The following is a 22314-nucleotide window of genomic DNA, read 5'->3' as shown; positions in this document are numbered from 1 at the left end:
CATGAGGGAGACTGACGATTCAAACATATGATCAGTTTGATTTCCAGGATGAGTGCTTCCCCGTATTTCACCTCAAAAAGAAAGACAAACACCATCGGCGGTTAGAGAAGCAATCGCAGCTTTTTCAACGAACCAAAAGGAACCAAGAAGGCACATCAAAATCGAATACGAGAAGCGACATGAAGAAGACTCGTCAAGGGACGACAAGAAAACTGAAGATGTTGCGGCCAAAAAGCGTAAAAAAGACACATCCACGGAACAGACACAAGGTTCAACTTGGCAGCCTCCTAACTGGAGAGAGTAGCTTGCTAATATTCGTGAAATGAGAAAAACACGCGATGCCCCAGTTGATTCACAAGGATGCAAGAAGACAGCTGATGAGAGCCAGTCACCAGAGGTGAGAGGAGATGAAATTGGCGATCCAGTGGGGTGGGGTAAGGGAAGATCCGACACAGTGGTGTCCTCGGAGCCAACTATGCTTATTTATGAGAAGTAGAAACGTTTTGGGTAAAATTTCTGTACAGCCCCATACTATTGTAAAACAAATCTGTTTTCCCAATGGCAATGTATTGTTTTTGTGATTGTTTTCTCTATCTAAGAACTGAATGCATAGTGTAAAATGGGGCTGTGCAGAAATTTTACCACTTTTTGTTTGGTCAGTGTCAACACATTCATTTACCCCCAGCAATTGATTGCATTCCTCTTTTCATTTGATTTATAAGATAAATTACGACAAATAGTTCAACAGCTATATGTTTAACCCTTTACACCCCAACATTATAGTATGCATAGTCTCCATACTGTTCTCCTCACATATCCTAAGGTAATGACAATGAGAATTTGTGTACCAATCAGGAGCTTCTTTGCTTGGTGATCATTTCCTTTTTTCTCATGACCTTGATGTGTGATTCAGGGGTTATAGAGTAACGAGAAATTAGATGTTAGTCACTCTTAGGTGTCAAAGGGTTAAGGTGGGTGAGGATCAGTTTGCAGAGTATGGCAGTGCATGCACAAGTTCCCTTTTAATAGTCAATTGCATGCTAAAATCACTGCCTTGCGTCAAGATCTGCCATACTCTGCAGCCTGGGATGAGGTTTAGGTCTCCTCTTAAGAACCTGGACAACTGGGCCAATCTATTTTCAGAGATTTCGCCTTACTGATGTTTATTTATCAAATTTTTTGTGATGATTTTAGTTTTTTTTTTTTCTTACTTGCAACAACAATAGAGATCTTCATGTATGAGCTACTGGGATAAAAGTTGTAAGGATACACTCTCCTCCTGGGGGTGTAAATTTCCCATTTAACCCTTTAAACCCAAAGGATGAGTAACATCTCATTTCTCCCTACAATATCACTCCTGAATCATACATTAAGGTCATGAGAATTAAGGAAATGGTCACCAGGAAAGAAACCTTTTTATTGGCAAACAAATTCTTCTTGTCAGCACCTTAGGAAATGTATAAAGAACAGTGTGGAGAATATGCATACTGATGTTAGGGTGTAAAGGGTTAAAGAGTGGCTAGTCAGAAATCTCACCTTGCATATAAGAAATTTCCCTTCTAATCAGAAAACAAAGTCTGCTGATTAAGCTTGCCATGTCATCAGGCTCAACTGAAGAGTTTGTTCAGAAGAAAGAAGGGGCTTACAAATATTAGTATAATTCTACCATCATCCTATCATAAATAATGAAAACTTATTGACTATGCTGCATACCATCTGGAATTTACGAGGAGAATTTGTTAGACAACCAGGAGCTTCTAGAATTGGACATCATTTCCTTTATTCACTATTTTAAGTATCTGATGCAAGGGTGAAACTGTTAGGAGAAATTAGAAGCCAATCACTCTTAGGGGAAAGAGGGTTAAGACAGTCCAGTATCAATGGTTCATCTCTCCTCACAATTGCAGATGGTCCGATATCAAGTACTTATCTCCCTCATGCTGTCAAGTCAAACAAAAGACCAAGTTACTTTTGCTGCAATGGAAAAGTTAAAGGCTTATGGATTAACAATAAAGAACATTCTCATAACATCAACAAGCAAAATTGGTGAACTTGTCTACCCTGTTGGCTTCTGGAAGGTGAGTAAATTTTTATGTTAGTTAGAAACTTGATTTTGACAAAATTTATTCACTAGAAAAGCAACTTGCAAAATAGTCTGAAGGCCTTCTCTCCTCTTATTAAATAAAAATTTTGAACATTTTTTAAAAACTTACTAGTAGGGCTTTTTAGAATAGCTGCTGATGATAATTTTTCCATCATCAGTTGTGTTAAACAGGGTTCAGGGGGGTCTTATATTAGCATGTTACTGAAACAAGGGGGCTATACCAAGTTGTTTTATTATTTTCACTTGTCACTTTTTCACTTACAAAATGGGGTAGATTGGTTGATATCCTCCATAAAACCCTCTGAGTCCCCCCCTCCTTTATTATAAAAACCACTAGCAGAAGTCTAGAAGTAGAAAAAGAAGCAACAAAAATGGTTCAAAATCTATGACACTGAACTCCCTTTTTAACTTGTAACCTTTTAACTCCCAGAGGTGATCAATATGAAGCTTCTCCTTATAATAGGTAATTTAGTTTTAACAACTGAGTTGAAAACATAAATTGGCTTGCGTAAAGGCTAAAAAAGCTGACATTTTGAGCGTTAGCCCTTCATCAGAACAATTGGAGGAATTGTGGGTTGTGTGTGGGTTTATATGCAGAAAGTGGAAATACACTATTGTTCCATCACCATATTCTCACCAATAGCATAACTCCACTTTCTGCAAACTTCCAGGTGTGAGCCCAAAAATGGTGTATATTACCATGAATGTGGCTTGGGGACAAGTGACTGGAATTGGAGTTGATACTCATGTTCATAGAATTTCTAACAGACCAGGATGGGTCAAAAAACGTACTAAACTGCCAGAGGAAACTAGAATTGCTGTAGAAAGCTGATGAAAAGTGATTTTGAATGATACCAAGTTATGCAAATTCTCTTCACCAGGTGTTTTGCTCCTTCCTTGCCAAAGCCTTTTCACTTACTGCCACATTTTAGAGACCCAGCTATTGTGCAAGTTCCAAACAACTTTTACAAATATTCTGAAATGAACAGGCTCTTGTTCCTTCCTGACTTTCAAGGAGCAGAATGCAAAAAGGAAAACTTTAAGGACTTTCAGACCTAGGTTCAAGATTCTCTAGATGCATAGCAAACCTTGACTATCATATGCTGTTTACTCATAACCCACAGTTAAATAATTAGAGTGTATGGTTTCAGAGACTAAATTAGTGAATTCTTTTTCTGTTTTGCAGAGAGAAGTGGGATGAACTGAATGTATTGTTAATTGGATTTGGTCAACAGACATGTCTTGTCAACAGACATGTCATGTAAGTCCAATGTGCAAGTTCTGTCTTAACTCCAAGATCTGTCCTGAAGGTCGAAGAAGGAGCAGAGGAAAAGCTGAGGAGCTAGGAAACTAAGAAGAAACTTTCACCCAGAAAGGATAGAAAGGACACTAAGATTTAAGGGGAAATTAAGTTTTACTTTAACTTAGGCTGTCCTTGTATTTAGCCTTAGGCCACATTATGCAAAGCTGGGTTGAGGTAGCCTCATGGTTAGTGTGAAATCTGATATCAGATCTTAACCCTCAAACTCCCAGAAGTGATTCACATGTAACTTCTCCTTACAATATCCGTGCACTATCCAGCAAACAGGTAATGAGAAGGTAGAAGTTGTTATCTTGATCTAACACCAAATTCTCACAACTAATTTACAAGGAAATGTTAAGCAGGTAGAGGAGGAAATTAATAATCAGATCTTGGGAGTTATAGGGTTAAAGCTATAGAAGAAAATTCATTACAATTTGTTTTGTCTACGATTTGATGATTGGATGCCTTTTAAAAAATAAAGAAAATTATCCAAAAAAGGCTTTTTAACAAAGCAGTAAGGAAACCTGAATTAAAATTTAACCCTGGGTTAGCACTAATCAGCCTTCCAACAACTGAGCCCAGGTTAGCATTGGTTCTCAAACCATGTCTCAAGACTGGTTCCAATTGTGTAAAATAAATGTACAGGTTCATGATACAATGGATAAAAGGCGAGATGGAAGCAAAATCAAAGACTGTGAGACCTAGGTAACTGGATGCTTTTTGTGAAAAAATTTTTATAAGTGGCACCCCTTCCTTGAAGGGAGAGATCTGCCATTGAATTTGATTTAGAAATTAGTTTATACTTAAACGGTGGATGGCAATGAAGGCGCGCTCTGATTGGCTACTCAAACTCCTTTGCTATTCACAATTTTCTATAAGACCTTAACAGCCTACCCAACAGGGTCTACCGCCGGGTTCAGGGCAACATCCCCCTGTATCTCCACCAACAGAGACTAAAGACCCCCCTCCGAAACTTAATGTCTCCATAGCGGTGGCTCCAAGCGGTATCGTTTTGTCGTGGTACATGGCTCTTGAGGAGAGACACGCGCCTATAATGAACTATCAACTGTTTGCGTTTTAGGACGGCGGTACAACGGAGAACCCTCACCAGTGGAAGGAGATTGGAGTTTTCAAGGCGTTGACGCTTCCTATGGCTTGCACTCTGACTCAGTTATCACCCGGCAATAAGTACCACTTCTTGGTGCGTGCTACTGTCGTCCATGTTAATGGACGACAGGGTGAGTGCAGTGAGGCTTGCACTAAAACTCTCAAATAAATCATTTTGGCAATAAGGGAAACTGTCTTGTACAGCTCTTTATCTGCACTTATGGTACTTATGTATAACAAACAAAGTGTGGGGTCTTCAAGTTAGATTTATACCCCAAGAATACAACGGCAATCAATAATAGCCAATCTGTACAGTACTGAACTTGGAGTATTTGTGAATCGAAATTTAATATATGTCTTCTTTGCCGTTATTATACGCCGCCGAAGCTAAAAGTATTTACATCTTTTTACTTTTGGAGGAAAGAATCGCGATCTCAGATGCTTGAAATTTGTTTTATTACGCCAAGGGTATGAATTAATCGATTTTCTACAGCATTGATAGTTACTGATTTGTAGATTTTGTTTGCTTTTAGAAATGGGAGATTTTAAGAATGTGTTGCCGACATTTTGTCGCATAATGACTGGCAGAACGAACTATTGATCAACCCTTTTGATGTGTTATCTTCAACAATGGGGGTCATTGTAAGATGGTGTGGGTGTTGGGATTTTAAACTCGATCGCTTAAATCCTTAGGCTGAATGTGAAATCGCGATATCAACCTGTTTCCCAGTCCTCTCCAACATGAATCTTGAGAGAAAACAGATAGAACCCTGGAGAGGAGGCCCTCTCCCCTTCCTTTTTTTTTTTTTTTTTTTTTTTTTTTTTTTTTTTTCAAGTCATAGAAAGCTCCCCCGAACTTCGTTTGAGTTGAGTGAAATCTTTCAGGTCTTCCATTCGTGAACATCTAATTTACAATACTTTATTTTTTTGTCTAACTTTTTTTTGCTCGACAATACGTTGAAGGGAGGAGATCAGGTTCGCGGAGGATTTAGCAGCCAAAATATTCCGACGCCCCTCAAAACAATTCAGAAAGCATTACTTTTATTTTGTCTTTCTCTAACGACTGTGGTAACAAGGTCTGTAAAGAAACATATTGGCCTCTTTTACGGATAGTTTTAACAGTCCTTCAGGAAATGTGCTTTTTGTATGTACATACTTCCAGCATCGATGGCAACAATTGGCGTCGCACTTGTTACATATTCGTGGGCTATTAAATTACTATGATATAACGGTATGCTTAGAAGTTCAGGGAAGTTGCGAAGGCTTTATTTTACAAACACTTTTCTATGATTTTTATTTTCAAGAAAGTAAAAGCCTTTTTCACTAACACGGCTATAAAACCAGACCATTTGTAAAAAACAGTTTTTGAAACATGTGGTTGGCCTGTGACTTCAAGGTTTGCTTTTGATCGCTTCACTTATTTTTGTTTTGGTGTCTTGAAACAGGATTAGACATAATGGTCTGTTTATAATGTGTGACATCTGTTCGTGGGGTGTTAATGAAACATCATCATTGGAAGGAAAGGTTTCACATTTCATTTCAAGTTGAAGAAAGCGATTTCATGTCGATATTTAAAACCTAGTGCAAGACTAAATTATGTGTCAATATATTATTATGCTAATAATATATCAATGGATTTCAGTCACCTTCGCAGCTGTTTTAACCGGGCGTTACATGACAACTTGAGTTTCCATTGTAAACTCTATGAAGGCTACATTAGTTACTGCCCAGATCTCTTCGTCGAGTTCCTTGAATCCCTGAAGGTGACGTATGGTGACTACAGCAGTTTTGTTCAGCTATGCATTACTTTCATCTCAGAGAGATTTAGGTCAGGGTAAGTAGCCCAAGGACGCCAGAATGGACCATTCCTTGCATTGAGATTAACCTCGCCACATTGGTTTGCCCACCATGCACCATTAGGAAAACACTTGTCAGGGTGGTTGTCATTATCTTGGTCTGGTGTGCCGAATTTCATCCCTCGGATGTTCAATTTAGGATCTGTATTTCCATAAAACCCATTTGTGATGTTTCCTTCGTACGAAGTCATGTCGCATCGATACTTTTCTGTTTCGTTAGCTACCCGAAACCCACCATATTTGGCATATCCCTTTGTGCCGTTGGTTTGGTGCAGCTCTATTCGAAGAATGCTGTCTGAAGAGGCGATTCGGTGCAAGTTCTCATTTCCAAGCCAGAATTCTTTGGACAAGTCGCCAAAGCCTACTCGATACTCTACCCACGTTTGTCTAAAGCTTTGCTTGTATGGACGGGAACGTCTCTGAACCACAGTCCACCCACCTCCATCTGTGGTTTGGTCACAGTACACGTTTATGACCCCTTGACCATCTGGGTTGATTTTATAAATGCCACTCTGTTTCGCTCCTAGGGTTTTCAGCTGCTGACAGCTTCTCACTGTATGTGGAACAAAAGAAACAATATGACACTTGTTGCTGAAAGGAAATTATCGCAAATTTAAGCGTTCTTCTCTTCTATTTAGTCACGAGTTACCCACCTCCGCTGTGCTTTTCGCAATACACTCCTTTATAATCCTGTCGACATTCACACGTGAACATCCGGGGATTCCAACACGCGTCAACACATGTTCCACCATTTTGACATAAAGCCGAGGTGCAAACAGGTCTATTTCCTCCCTGGGTGAAAATGGGAAGAATGGGTAAACGTACTTTCATCCTTTAATAAGGCGAAACTTATCATGACAATACCTTCTAAGGTTGAAATATATTCTCGTTCTTAGAGCTAACGTTTCTCTTTCAAAATGAGTATAGAAGTTTGATATTTTCAAAGTTTTGTATATCGAGCAACGATTTTGTCTCTATTTGGGCAAATTATATTTACCCAGGATTTCCTTCTAGAAAATAGGCATTTTATGACATCAATTATGTCAATAACAAAATTCTCGAGAATGAGTGGTTCTTTTATCAGTAAAGCAGCTCTTATTTGCGGCTTGATTGGCTTTTCCATGTCCAAATTGTTTCATTTCACCTGTTCAATTATAAGCACTTAGTAAATGTTAGCCAGTCAAAATGGAAAAAATATCTGAGGTGCAATAAGCATTCGATATTTCTAACAATGTTTAGACTTCCGACTCGAACTTTTGCTATATGAATCAATTCATGTGCGCATGTATAAATTAAAGTTTTCATTCCTGCTCGTAATTTCAAATCATTCGCCCGATTGCTGCCTGAATTGTACTCCCGCCCACTGAGTTCCACCACATTTCAACTTACTGTGTTTCGGGCTAGAAATGAAGGTCTTACAAACGCTGCTCTGTGTAAATGTTCAGTTTTAGGCAGCCATACCGTTCTCTGAGATAAAGGCATTTTTATTTGACCTCTCGATATGATTTTGACACCACCTTGCTCAGAAGATGGAATTTGAAAAACCGAAGACCTCAAAGGTTCCTGCGCTTGGTAGGTTTAGCACTGATGATTAAGTTTCTAACTGATCTGTAAATTTCTATGACTCACCATCTGTGTCGTTGGCCCGTAGTAAGTGACGCCTTTTCTTAAAACAAAGTCATTTGGGGCTATCGCTTTTGATTGGTCACTTAATTCACATGTTTTCCCTGAGTTTGCATAATTAAACGATCGACAGCGTGCATCCCGTAGGCATTCCCACGTACAGTCTATCGGGCACGTGACAGTGTGCGTAGCAATCACGTGATTAACCAGAGTGTAGCCTACAACAGATGCAAACATATCGTCATATATGAGAGTTTTCTTCAAGATATATCTTACATAAAACAAAAAGAGAGAAATCAAGAGAACATTGACGACTTGATGAAAATCAAAAAAATTTATAAGATATTAGGAACACTTTGATTGATCGAAAGCCTATCGTTTATTGTACAAGTAAACTCGGGGTGTCCATTTTTAAAAGCGAGAAGGTGCACTTTCTATCGTTTTTTTAGGCGTCAGTGCACTTGGAACGTTGGTAATCATGCACCCTCGGGTCGTGATTTACAACTTTTCCTTGTGTTCTCAGTAACATCCTGTGTGAGTTTTTGCGTCTGAAAACCGACAAGAAGTGAAAAGTATTGCTTAGATATTAACATATTTTTACATGGAATTATTTTTCTCATGTTTCGAAAATTACTCAGTCTCAGTTTCGTAAATTTCCGGCCAGTTCTATCTTAGGCTGTTCGCAACTCTTCGATACGCAACAAGAAAATACACAAGCCTTCGAAGTTGTTGGTTCTTAATTCTGGAAACCCCTATAATTAAGATTCCCACTCATCAGACGATTTTATGCTCTATCAAAGTGAATTTGATCACCGGTCTTCCTTTTCATCCTCATCGTCCTTGTTGGCCATGGTTTACTCTAGTTTGATCGTGTCTGCAACACGTTATCTTGAAGTAGTTCCATTTGAAGGTGAATAAAATTCCATCATTACCATTAACTTTAATCCATCACAGCTACAAGCAAAGCGATGTCAGGGAGGAATGCACGACACGAAAAGCTGAATTTTACAGCTTGAAACGAGCTCACGTTAAGAGAAAGACAACTGAATGCTTTGCTTCGACTCGCGACTCGGTATTAAAGTGTTTTTCGCTAAAATACGAAAATTTGCTTGTGTTGTAACTGATGAATTAAAGTCAGCGCACCACGATTACATTACCTTCAACCCCGCTATTCAGTTAAATAGTCTCAACAAATCTTCTCGGTTCACATTGGTTCTACGTCAAGTTTTCTATCTTTGTGTTGTCCAAGATCTATTTTTACCATTATTTGCAGTGCGCAAATTAAGTGTTTAAGTCAAGCTTTACCTTTTTCAGGATGTTCATATCTTCTTAAACAAGACAACCGCCCAGGGTTTGACGTTCCTGATAGACTTTGAGCTGAGGGAGTTGTAAACTTCCAGCACAAGAGAAACTGAGAATGGAAGAGTAAAGTGAGTCGCTGCATTGTTTTCAAGTTACTTCCACTCGCCTTTTGCATTAGTTCACGATCAAGATAAAGTCGTGATAAGGAAGCTTTGACCTCAATTAGTCGCTAGTGCGTCGACTTGAAAATGAATAATTTACGAGTGAAAATATTTCTCATCCACAGTTTGTTTATGTGTTAGGGTTTTAGAAACTTGGCGGGAGATTGGCGAATAACATTTATTATTAAAAGCTCGATCAGCTTCAAAACTTGAAACACTCAGTAAGGATTCTCTTCTATTTCTATTGAAGAAAGATTAGACGGTTTAAGGGGGGAAAGTAAGTGTGCAAGGTTTTCTGAGGAAGACATTGATAACATTTCACGACATTCGTTCACTGACTGAACCAGTTCGTGCGCTAATTATAGCATTATCTTTTTTCAATTGCCATGGAATTAATTAACTTAACAGTTTTCTGGGTTTTGTGGTGCTTTTATCTTGCAAATAATTACCCTTGGGTTCAGTAGTCTAGAATCTAAAACTAAATAATAGTAGTCTAGAATTCAAAACTAAATAATAGTAGTCTAGAATTCAAAACTAAATAATAGTAGTCTAGAATTTGAAACTGGATAACGATAGAACTTAATTAAAACTAGATAAAATTAGATAAAAACCGATTGCATCCACATAGACACAACATGAAGGTTTTATCTAATCTTTATTGTGGGTTTAGTTTGCAGCTGTATTAACGACCCTTGAACTCCCAAGATCTGATTGTTAATTCTCCCCTCTAGCTGCTACACATTTCCTAGTAAACAAGTCACGAGAATTTGGTGTAAGATCAAGACTATTAACTTCCACATGATAAGTTTGAGTATTCTTATTACATGTTGGCGGGTAATGTATGGATGTTATAGGGAGAAGTTACATGTTAGTCACTTATGGGAGTTAAAGGGTAAAGCATTTTGAGGCAATCCGCGCGTTATGTAACCTCTTATCAATCTCTGAAGAGTTTAAGTCCTGACCTTACTTTGTCTACTTTCAGGAATAACACTTAAGCGATCAGGTAAACATCGTTCAAAACGCAAGCTTAGCGTACAAATTTTCGAAAGAAAAACTAAATATGAATAAAATTCTGCTTTTATTAAAATTTAAAGATATAACGTGAGTCAGCTCTCGTCTACATAAATTATTAAGCACTTACCAGGCGAGATATACGTATAAATTTTAAGTCCTGATGCGAAAAGGTACTGACCAGCAATGTAAGAATTGTAGAGACTGTTTGGGGTATTTATTTTTAACCTTTATCTATAAATGCGCGAAGGCGCTAAAGAACGCACGTAACATGAATTCAAGTCGGAACAATACTGACCCGCCACGGACGCATTGCATAGTCTGTAAGGGGTATATTCTCTTTATACATAAATACACAAAGGCGCTGAAGGACGCTAAACCTAAATTTGAATCCTTGTGAAATAAATGCTGATTGCTTTCAAACTGCACGCAAACTGCACGCAAACTGCACGCAAACTGCACGCAAACTGCACGCAAACTCCAAATCATGAGCTTGATGCTTCGTCCTGTTCCTTCAGGAATAACGTTAACATCCTACCGATCGACTAAACATCGCTTAAAACGCAATCTCAGCATAAAAAAAAGACTTTCAGAAGGAAAAACTTCCAAATAAATAAAAATTGTGCTTTTATATTAAAGTTTGAAGAAATAAGGTGAGACAGCTCTTTGCATAAATTATTTAGTATTTATCGGGTGAGACATATGTGCAAATGCCTCGTCCTAACACGGAAGAAAACAATACCTATTTTGACTTTTGGACTCCATAATAAATTATTTACAGTGAGATGGACAAAGGCCTTTGGAGTTGACACTGGGGAAGAGAAAAGACAAATCAAAGCTCCATAGAAGATTGATGGAAAAATTTATATCTCGTGTAGTTAGCCTTTTTTTAACTTATTTTTTTTCAGTCACTATTTAATTGAATCGGACGAACATGTAGCAACTAAGGTTTAAAACAGCGCAATCTTCTTGTCAACATCATTAAATCACGATCTTCTTAAGCTCAAAATTTTCAGTAAAATTTCATCAGACGATATTTGATGCCAAACAAGAGATTGTAAAGTTTCTAATTTCTTGTTGATGCCTATTCTTTGTTCTTTTGGGTTTAGTGTGAAGAAAATTCAATGGAGAGGATGTGCTGATAGGGAATCAGTTTTATTCTGCGGCAAATCTCCGGCTTTTTGTTGTGACTAATTACGTAATCAGCTGGTCGAGTGACATCACTTTCCCGCCAAAATCAGCGTTCCATGGCGAGATCGGGGAGGACTGCTCACGATAATACTGATAATGGCAGACATGAGGGAAACTGACGATTCAAACATTTGATCAGTTTGTTTTCACGGATTTCCAGGATGAATACTTTCCCGTATTTTACCTCAAAAGGAAGACAAACACGCTCGGCGGCTAGAGAAGCAATCGCAGCTTTGTCAACGAGCCAAAAAGGAACCAAGAAGACACATCAAAATCGAATACGAGAAGCGACATGAAGAAGACTCGTCAAGGGACGACAAGAAAACTGAAGATGTTGCGGCCAAGAAGCGTAAAAAAGACAAATCCACGGCACAGACACAAGGTTCAACTTGGCAGCCTCCTAACTGGAGAGAGCAGCTTGCAAATATTCGTGAAATGAGAAAAACACGCGATGCCCCAGTTGATTCACAAGGATGCGAGAAGACAGCTGATGAGAGCCAGTCACCAGAGGTGAGAGGATATGAAATCGGCAGTCCAGTGGGGTGGGGTAAGGGGAGCCGACATAGTGGTCTCCTCTGAGCCAACTAAGCTTGTTTATGAGAAGTAGAAACGTTTTGGGTAAAATTTACCCCTTTTTGCTTGGTCAATGTCAACACATTCATTTACCCTCAGCAATTGATTGCATCCCTCTTTTTATTTGATTTATAAGATAAATTATGACAAATAGTTCAACAGCTATATGTTTAACCCTTTACACCCCAACATTATAGTCTGCATGGTCTCCATACAGTTCTCCTCACATATCCTAAGGTAATGACAAGGAGAATTTGTATAACAATCAGGAGCTTTTTTGCTTGGTGATCATTTCTTTTTTTCTTGTGACCTTGATGTGTGATTCAGGGGTGACAGGGTAATGAGAAATTAGATGTTAGTCACTCTTAGGTGTCAAAGGGTTAAGGTGGGTGAGGATCAGTTTGCAGAGTATGGAGTGCATGCACAAGTTCCCTTTTAATAGTCAATTGCATGCCAAAATCGCTGCATTGTGTCAAGATCTGCCATACTCTGCAGCCTGGGATGAGGTTGAGGTCTCCTCATAAGAACCTGGACAACTGGGCCAGTCTATTTTCAGAGATCTTGCCTTACTGATGTTTATTTGTCAAAATTTTTTGTGATGATTTTGGTTTCTTTTTTCTTACTTGCCACAATAGAGATCTTCATGTATGACCTACTGGGATAAAAGTTGTAAGGATACACCCTCATCCTGGCAACCATTCTTACATTTCCCATTTAACCCTTTAAACCTCAAAGGATGAGTAACATCTCATTTCTCCCTACAACATCACTCCTGAATCGTACATTAAGGTCATGAGAATTAAGGAAATGGTCATCAGGAAAGAAACCTTTTGATTGGCAAACAAATTCTCCTTGTCAGCACCTTAGGAAATGTATAATGAACAATATGGAGAATATGCATAGGGTGTAAAGGGTTAAAGAGTAGCCAGTCAGAAATCTCACCTTGCATATAGGGTTGAAATTTCCCTTCTAATCAGAAAACAAAGTCTGCTGGGTTAGGGTTAGGGTTAGGGTTAGAAACTTACTAGTAGGACTTTTTAGAGTAGCTACTGATAATAATTTTTTCATCATCAGTCGTGTTAAACAGGGTTCAGGGGGATCTGATATTAGCATGTTACTGAATCAAGGGGGCTATACCAAGTTGTTTTATTATTTTCACTTGTCACTTTTTCACTTACAAAGAGGGGTATATTGGTTTATATATCCTCCATAGAACCCTCTGAGTCCCCTTCCTCCCTCCCCCTTGTTGCAAAAACGACTTGCAGAAGTCTAAAATTAAAAAAAGAAGCAACAAAAATGGTTCAAAATCTATGACACTGAACTCCATTTTTAACTTGTAACCCTTTAACTTCCAGAGGTGATCAATATAAAACTTCTCCTAATAATATCCTTACATTATTCAGCAAAAAAGTAATGAGAATATTCAAACTTATCAGGTAGAAATTGTTGTCTTTATCTAACAACAACTTCTTGTAACTAATGTACAAGGATATGTGTAGCAGCTAGAAGGGAGAATTAGCAATCAGATCTTGGGAGTTAAAGGGTTAAACTTATCCTACCAATGTGAACTATGGCTTGGTACAATATAGAGTATTTTCCAGGGTACTTATTATAATTATGCTTTGATTGTAGAAAAAAGCTGAGTACATCAAGAATGCCACTAAAATTTGTGCTGAGAATTACAATGGAGACATTCCACCAACAGTAAAAGAGCTGGTCAAACTTCCAGGTGTGGGCCCAAAAATAGCGCATATTACCATGAACGTGGCTTGGGGACAAGTGACTGGAATTGGAGTTGATAGTCATGTTCATAGAATTTCTAACAGACTGATGGGTCAAAAAACCTACTAAACTGCTGGAAGAAACTAGAATTGCTGTAGAAAGCTGGCTTCCAAGGTAAAAGTGATTTTGAATGATACCAAGTTATGCAAATTCTCTTCACCAGGTATTTTGCTCCTTCCCTGCCAAAGCCTTTTCACTTACTGCCGCATTTTAGAGACCCAGATATTGTGCAAGTTCCAAACAAATTTTACAAATATTCTGAAATAAACAGGCTTTTGGTCCTTCTTGACTTTTAAGGACTGTAATGGAAAAAGGAAATTTTTAAGGACTTTGAGAACTAGATTGAAGGTTCTCTAGATGCATAGCAAACCTTGACTATCATATGCTGTTTACCAATAACCAACAATTAAATAATTAGAGTGTATGGTTTCAGAGACTAAATTAGTGAATTCAGTTTCTGTTTTCTCAGAGAGGAGTGGGATGAACTGAATGTATTGTTGGTTGGATTTGGTCAACAGACATGTGTTCCTGTAAGTCCAATGTGCGAGTTCCATCTTAACTCCAAGATCTGTCATGAAGGTTAAAGAAGGAGCAGAGGAAAAGCTGAGGAGGAAACTAAGAAAAAACTTAACCCAGAAAGGATGGAAAGGACACTAAGACCTAAGGGGGAATTGAGTTTTACTTTAACTGAGGCTGTCCTTGTCTTTATCCTTGGGCCATGTTGTTCAAAGCTGGGTTCAGGTAACCTCATGTTTAGTGTGAAATCTGATATCAGATCTTAACCTTTTAACTCCCACAGGTGATTCACATGTAACTTCTCCTTACAATATCTATGCACTATCCAGCAAACAGGTAATGAGAATATTCATTTGTATCAGGTAGAAGTTGTTATCTTGATCTAATTCTCGCAACTAATTTACAAGGAAGTGTTAAGCAGGTAGAGGAGGAAATTAATAATCAGATCTTGGGAATTATAGGGTTAAAGCTATAGAAGAAAATTCATTACAATTTGTTTTGTCTACGATGTGATGATTGGATGCCTTTTAAAAAATAAAGAAAATTATCCAAAAAAGGCTTTTTAACAAAGCAGTAAGGAAACCTGAATTAAAATTTAACCCTGGGTTAGCACTAATCAGCCTTCCAACAACTGAGCCCAGGTTAGCATTGGTCCTCAAACCATGTCTCAAGACTGGTTCCAACTGTGTAAAATAAATGTACAGGTTCATGATACAATGTGTAAAAGGTGAGATGGAAGCAAAATCAAAGACTGTGAGACCTAGGTAACAAGGTGCTTTTTTTGTGAAAGATTTTTTATAAGTGGTACCTCTTCCTTAAAGGGAGAGATCTGCCATTGAATTTGATTTAGAAATTAGTTTATACTTTAAACGGTGGATAGCAATGAAGGCGCGCTCTGATTGGCTACTCAAACTCCTTTGCTATTCGCCTTGCAAAGCTATTCACAATTATCTATAAGACCCCAACCGCCTGCCCAACAGGGTTTACCGCCGAGTTCAGGGCAACATCCCCCAGTATCTCCAGCAACAGAGACCCCCTCCGAAATTTAATGTCTCCATAGCGGTGGCTCCAAGCGGTATCGTTTTGTCGTGGTACATGGCTCTTGAGAAGAGACACGCGCCTATAATGAACTAGCAACTGTTTGCCCTTTAGGACGGCGGCACAACGGAGAACCCTCACCAGTGGAAGAAGATTGGAGTCGTCAAGGCGTTGACGCTTCCTATGGCTTGCATTCTGACTCAGTTATCACCCGGCAATAAGTGCCACTTCTTGGTACGCGCTACTGATGTTAATGGACGACAGGGTGAGTGCAGTGAGGCCTGCACTATTACTCTCAAATAAATCATTTTGGCAATAAGAGAAACTATCTTGTACAGCTCTTTATCGGCACTAATAGTACTTACGTATAAGAAACTTAGTGTGGGGTCTTCAAGTTAGATTTATACCCCAAGAATGCAACGGCAATCAGTGATAGACAATCTGTACAGTACTGAACTTGTAGTATTTGTGAATCGAAATTTAATATATGTCTTCTTCGCCGTGGTTATACGCCGCTGAAGCCAGACGTATTTACATCTTTTTACTTTTGAAGGAAAGAATCGCGATCTCAGATGCGTGAAATTTGTTTTATTACGTCAAGGATATGAATTAATCGATTTTTTACAGTATTGATAGTTAGTGATTTGTAGATTTTGTTTGCTTTTAGAAATGGGAGATTTTAAGAATGTGTTGCCGACGTTTTTTTTTTTTTTTGTCGTCGTATAATGACTGGCAGAACGAAGTATTGATCAACCCTTTTGATGTGTTATCTTCAACAATGGGGGATCATCATAGGATGGTGTGGGTGTTGAGATTTTAAACTCGATCGATTAAATCCCTAGGCTGAATGTGAAATCGCGATGTCAACCTGTTTCCCAGTCCTCTCCAGTATGAATCTTGAGGGAAAACAGATAGAACCCTGGAGAGGAGGCCCTTTCCCCTTCCTTTTTTTTTTTCAAGTCATAGAAAGCTCCCCCGAACTTCGTTTGAGTTGAGTGAAATCTTTCAGTTCTTCCATTCGTGAACATCTAACTTACAATACTTTCTTTTTTTGTCTACTTTTTTTTTTGCTGGACAATACGTTGAAGGGAGGAGATCAGGCTCGCGGAGGATTTAGCAGCCAAAATATTCCGACGCCCCTCAAAACAATTCAGAAAGCATTACTTTTATTTTGCCTTTCTCTAACGACTGTGGTAACTAAGTCTGTAAAGAAACATATTGGCCTCTTTTAGGGATAGTTTTAACAGTCCTTCAGGAGATGTGTCGATGGCAACAACTGGCGTCGCACTTGTTACATATTCGTGGGCTATTAAATTAATATGATATAACGAAATGCTTAAAAGTTCAGGGAAGTTGCCAAGGCTTTATTTTACAAACACTTTTACTATGATTTTTATTTTCAAGAAAGTAAAAGCCTTTTTCACTAACACGGCTATGAAACCCGACCATTTGTAAATAACAGTTTTTGAATCGTGGTTGGCCTGTGACTTCAAGGTTTGCTTTTGATCGCTTCACTTTGTTTTGGTCTCTTGGTTTCTTGAAACAGGATTAGACATAATGGTCTGTGTGACATCTGTTCGTGGGGTGCTAATGGAACATCACCATTGGAAGGAAAGGTTTCACATTTCATTTCAAGTTGAAGAAAGCGATTTCATGTCGATATTTAAAACCTAGTGCAAGACTAAATTATGTGTCAATATATTATTATGCTAATAATATATCAATGGATTTCAGTCACCTTCGCAGCTGTTTTTGGTTGTTACGCCACGCAGCACCGGGCGTTACATGAGAACTTGAGTTGCCATTGCAAATTCTATAAAGGCTACATTAGTTAGTGCCCAGATCTCTTCGTCAAGTTCCTTGCATCCCTGAAGGTGACGTATGGTGACTTTTTTTTTGGAGTTTTGTTCAGTTATGCCTTACTTTCATCTCAGAGAAATTTAGGTCAGGGTAAGAAGCCCAAGGACCCCAGTCCGGACCATACTTTCCATTGAGATTAACCTCGCCACATTGGTTTGCCCACCATGCACCACTAGGAAAACACTTGCCAGGGTGGTTGTCATTATCTTGGTCTGGTGTGCCGAATTTCATCCCTCGGATGTTCAATTTAGGATCTGTATTTCCATAAAACCCATTTCCGATGTTTCCTTCGTACGAAGTCATGTCGCATCGATACTTTTCTGTTTCGTTAGCTACCCGAAACCCACCATATTTGGCATATCCCTTTTGGCCGTTGGTTCGGTGCAGCTCTATTCGAAGAATGCTGCTAGAAGAGGCTATTCGGTGCAAGTTGTCGTTTCCAAACCAGAATTCTTTGGACAAGTCACCAAAGCCTACTCGATACTCTACCCACGTTCGTCCAAAGCTTTGCTCGTATGGACGGGAACGTCTCTGAACCACAGTCCACCCACCTCCATCTGTGGTTTGGTCACAGTACACATTTATGACCCCTTGACCATCTGGGTTGATTTTATAAATACCATTCTGATTCGCTCCTAGGGTTTTCAGCTGCTGGCAGCTTCTCACTGTACATAAAAAAAGAAACATAGTATGACACTTGTTGCTTAAAGGAAATTATCGCAAAGTTAGGTGTTCTCTTCTATTTAGTCACGAGTTACCCACCTCCGCTATGTTTTTCGCAAAACACTCCTTTATAATCCTGTCGACATTCACACGTGAACATCCGGGGATTCCAACACTCGTCAACACATGTTCCACCATTTTGACATGAAGCCGAGGCGCAACCAGGTCCATTTCCTCCCTGAGAGAAAATGTGTCAGTAACATGTGAAATTGTGTCAATAACAAAATGCTCGAGTATGAGTGGTTCTTTTATCAATAAAACAGCTCTTATTTGCGGCTTGATTGGCTGTTTCATGTCCAAATTGTTTGATTTCACCTGTTCAATCATAAGCACTTAGCAAATGTTAGCCAGTCAAAATGGAAGAAATTTCTGAGGTGCATTGAGCATTGGATATTTCTAACAATATTTAGACTTAAGACTTGAACTTTTGCTATACGAATCAATTCATGTGCGCATGTGTAAATGAAAGTTTTCATTCCTGCTCGTGATTTCAAATCATTCGTCCGATTGCTGCATGAATTGTACTATCACCCACTGAGTCCTACTACATTTCAACTTACTGTGTTTTCGGGCTAGAAATGAAGGTCTTACAAACGCTGCTCTGTGTAAATGTTCAGTTTTAGGCAGCCATACCGTTCTCTGAGATAAAGGCATTTATTTGACCTCTCGATACGACTTTGCTACCACCTTGCCCAGAAGATGGAATTTGAAAAACCGAAGACCTCAAAGGTTCCTGCGCTTGGTAGGTTGAGCACTGATGATTAAGTTTCTAACTGATCTGTAAATTTCTATGACTCACTATCTGTGTCGTTGGCTCGTAGTAAGTGACGCCTTTTCTTAAAACAAAGTCATTTGGGGCTGTCGCTTTTGATTGGTCGCTTAATTCACATGTTTTCCCTGAGTTTGCATAATTAAACGATCGACAGCGTGCATCCTGTAGGCATGCCCACGTACAGTCTATCGGGCACGTGACAGTGTGCGTAGCAATCACGTGATTAACCAGAGTGTAGCCTGGAACAGATGCAAACATATCGTCATATATGAGAGTTTTCTTCAAGATGTATCTTACACGAAGTAAAAAGAGAGAAATCAAGAGGATATTGACGACTTGATGAAAATCGTAAAAATTTATAAGATATTAGGAACACTTTGATTGTCGAAAGCCTATCGTTCATTGTACTAGTAAACTCAGGGCTCCATTTTTAAAAACTAGAAAGGGCACTTTCTATCATTTCGGGTCGTGATTTACAACTTTTCCCTGTGTTCTCCTAACATCCCGTGTGAGTTTTTGCGTCTGAAAACAGACAGGAAGTGAAAATATTGCTTAGATGTTAACATATTTTTACATGGAATCGTTTTTGACATGTTTTGAAAATTACTCAGTCTCGGTTTTCTTAAATTTCCGGCCAGTTCTATCTTAGGCTGTTCGCAACTCTTCGATACACAACAAGCGAATACACAAGGCTTCAAAGTTGTTGGTTCTTAATTCTGTAAACCCCTATAATTAAGATTCCCACTCATGAGACGATTTTATGTTCTGATCACAGCGAATTCGATCACCGGTCTTCCTTTTCATCCTCATCGTCCTTGTTGGCCATGGTTTACTCAAGTTTGATCGTGTCTGAAACACGTTAACTTGAAGTAGTTCCATTTGAAGGTGAATAAAAGTCCATCATTGCCATTAACTTTATTCCATCACAGCTACAAGCAAAGCGATGTCAGGGAAGAATGCGCGACACGAAAAGCTGAATTTGACAGCTTGAAACGAGCTCACGTTAAGAGAAAGATAACTGAATGCTTTCCTTCGACTCGCGACTCGGTATTAAAGTGTTTTTCGCTAAAATACGAAAATTTGCTTGTGTTGTGACTGATGAATTAAAGTCAGCGCACCACGATTACATTACCTTCAACCCCACTATTCAGTTAAGTAGTCTCAACAAATCTTCTCGGTTCACATTGGTTCTACGTCAAGTTTTCTATCTTTGTGTTGTCCAAGATCTATTTTTGCCATTATTTGCAGTGCGCAAATTAAGCGTTTAAGTCAAGCTTTACCTTTTTCAGGATGTTCAGATCTTCTTAAACAAGACAACCGACCAGGGTTCGACGTTCCTGTTAGACTTTGAGCTGAGGGAGTTGCAAACTTCCAGCACAAGAGAAACTGAGAATGGAAGAGTAAAGTGAGTCGCTGCATTGTTTTCAAGTTACTTCCACTCGGCTTTTGCATTAGTTCACGATCAAGATAAAGTCGTGATAAGGAAGCTTTGACCTCAATTAGTCGCTGGTGCGTCAACTTGAAAATAAATAATGTTCGAGTAAAAATAACTCTCATCCACAGTTTTTTTATGTGCTAGGTTTTAGAAACTTAGCAGGAGACTGGTGAATAACATTTATTATTAAAAGCTCGATCAACTTCAAAATCTGAAACACTTAGTAAGGATTCTCTTCTATTTCTATTGAAGAAAGATTAGACGGTTTAAGGGGGGAAAGTAAGTGTGCAAGGTTTTCTTAGGAAGACATTGATAACATTTCACGACATTCGTTCACTGACTGAACCAGTTCGTGTGCTAATTATAGCATTCTTTTTTCTCAATTGCCATTAATTAATTAACTTAACAGTTTTCTGGGTTTTGTGGTGCTCTAGAATCTAAAAGTAAATAATAGAAGTCTTGAATTTAAAATTAGATAAAGATAGAATTTAGTTAAAACTAGATAAAATTAGATAAAAACCGATTGCATCCATATAGACAAAACATGAAGGTTTTATATGAAGGTTTAATCCGATCTTTATTGTGGGTTCAGTTCGCAGCTATGTTGACCCTTGAACTCCCAAGATCTAATTGTTAATTCTCCCCTCTAGCTGCTACACATTTCCTAGTAAACAAGTCACGAGAATTTGGTGTAAGATCAAGACTATTAACTTCCACATGATAAGCTTGAGTATTCTTATTACATGTTGGCGGGTAATGTATGGATGTTATAGGGAGAAGTTACATGTTAGTCACTTAACACTTAAGCGATCGTTCAAAACGCAAGCATAGCGTACAAATTTTCAAAAGAAAAACTACATATGAATAAAATTCTGCTTTCATTAAAATTTAAAGAAATAACGTGAGTCAGCTCTCCTCTACATAAATGATTAAGTATTTACCAGGCGAGATATACATATAAATTTGAAGTCCTGATGCGAAAAGGTACTGACCCGCAATGTAAGAATTGTAGAGACTGTATGGGGTATCTATTTCTAACCTTTATCTATAAATGCGCGAAGGCCCTAAAGAGCGCACGTAACGTGAATTCAAGTCGGAACAATACTGACCCGCAACGTACGCATTGTATAGTCTGTAAGAGGTATATTCTCTTTATACATAAATACGTAAAAGGCGCTAAAGGACGCTAAACCTCAATTTGAATCCTTATGAAATAAATGCTGATTACTTCCAAACTGCACGCAAACTCCAAATCATGAGCTTGATGATTCGACCTGTTCCTTCAGGAATAACGTTAACATCCTACCGATCGACTAAACATCGCTTAAAACGCAACTTTAGCATAAAAAAAAAACTTTCAGAAGGAAATTTTTTCTGAGGAAGACATTGATAACATTTCACGACATTGGTTCACTGACTGAACTTGTTCGTGCGCTAATTATAGCATTCTTTTCTTTTCAATTGCCATGGAATTAATTAACTTAACAGTTTTCTGGGTTTTGTGGTGCTTTTATCCTGCAAATAATTACCCTTGGGTTCAGTAGTCTAGAATTTAAAACTAAATAATAGAAGTCTAGAATTTGAAACTATAAAGATATAATTTAATTAAAACTAGATAAAATTAGATAAAAACAGATTGATCATGTTAGAAAAAAGAAACAAAACATGAAGGTTTTATTTGATCTTTATTGTGGGTTCAGTCCGCAGCTATGTTGACCCTTGAACTCCCAAGATCTGATTGTTAATTCTCCCCTCTAGCTGCTACACATTTCCTTGTAAATAAGTCACGAGAATTTGATGTAAGATTAAGACTATTAACTTCCACATGATAAGCTTGAGTATTCTCATTACATGTTGGCGGGTAATGTATGGATGTTACAGGGAGAAGTGACATGTTAGTCACTTATGAGAGTTAAAGGGTTAAGCATTTTGAGGTAATCCGCGCGTTATGTAACCT

The 22314-nt window shown here is 38.4% G+C and overlaps 2 protein-coding genes across 2 annotated transcripts; one reads left to right on the top strand and one right to left on the bottom strand.

Annotated features, from left to right (window-relative positions):
• Nucleotides 1–7: 7 nt before the first annotated feature.
• Nucleotides 8–15269, top strand: LOC136282926 (endonuclease III-like protein 1). Its single transcript, XM_066171012.1, has 4 exons — nt 8–397; nt 1908–2078; nt 13864–14127; nt 14532–15269. The coding sequence occupies exons 1-3, from the start codon at nt 323–325 to the stop codon at nt 14080–14082; spliced, it is 465 nt and encodes a 154-aa protein (XP_066027109.1). The 5' UTR covers nt 8–322; the 3' UTR covers nt 14083–14127; nt 14532–15269.
• Nucleotides 15270–17475: 2206 nt separating this feature from the next.
• LOC136283040 (fibrinogen-like protein A) lies at nt 17476–19748 on the bottom strand. Its single transcript, XM_066171201.1, has 4 exons — nt 19711–19748; nt 18950–19214; nt 18190–18328; nt 17476–18092 (listed from the first exon to the last, which is right to left on the bottom strand). The coding sequence occupies exons 1-4, from the start codon at nt 19746–19748 to the stop codon at nt 17476–17478; spliced, it is 1059 nt and encodes a 352-aa protein (XP_066027298.1).
• Between the last annotated feature and the right edge of the window lie 2566 nt (nt 19749–22314).

This window comes from Pocillopora verrucosa, chromosome 8 (genome assembly GCF_036669915.1).
Source record: "Pocillopora verrucosa isolate sample1 chromosome 8, ASM3666991v2, whole genome shotgun sequence".
NCBI lineage: Eukaryota > Metazoa > Cnidaria > Anthozoa > Scleractinia > Pocilloporidae > Pocillopora > Pocillopora verrucosa.
Note: the sequence above shows the minus strand (reverse complement) of the source record. Positions and strands in the feature narration are given on the sequence as shown.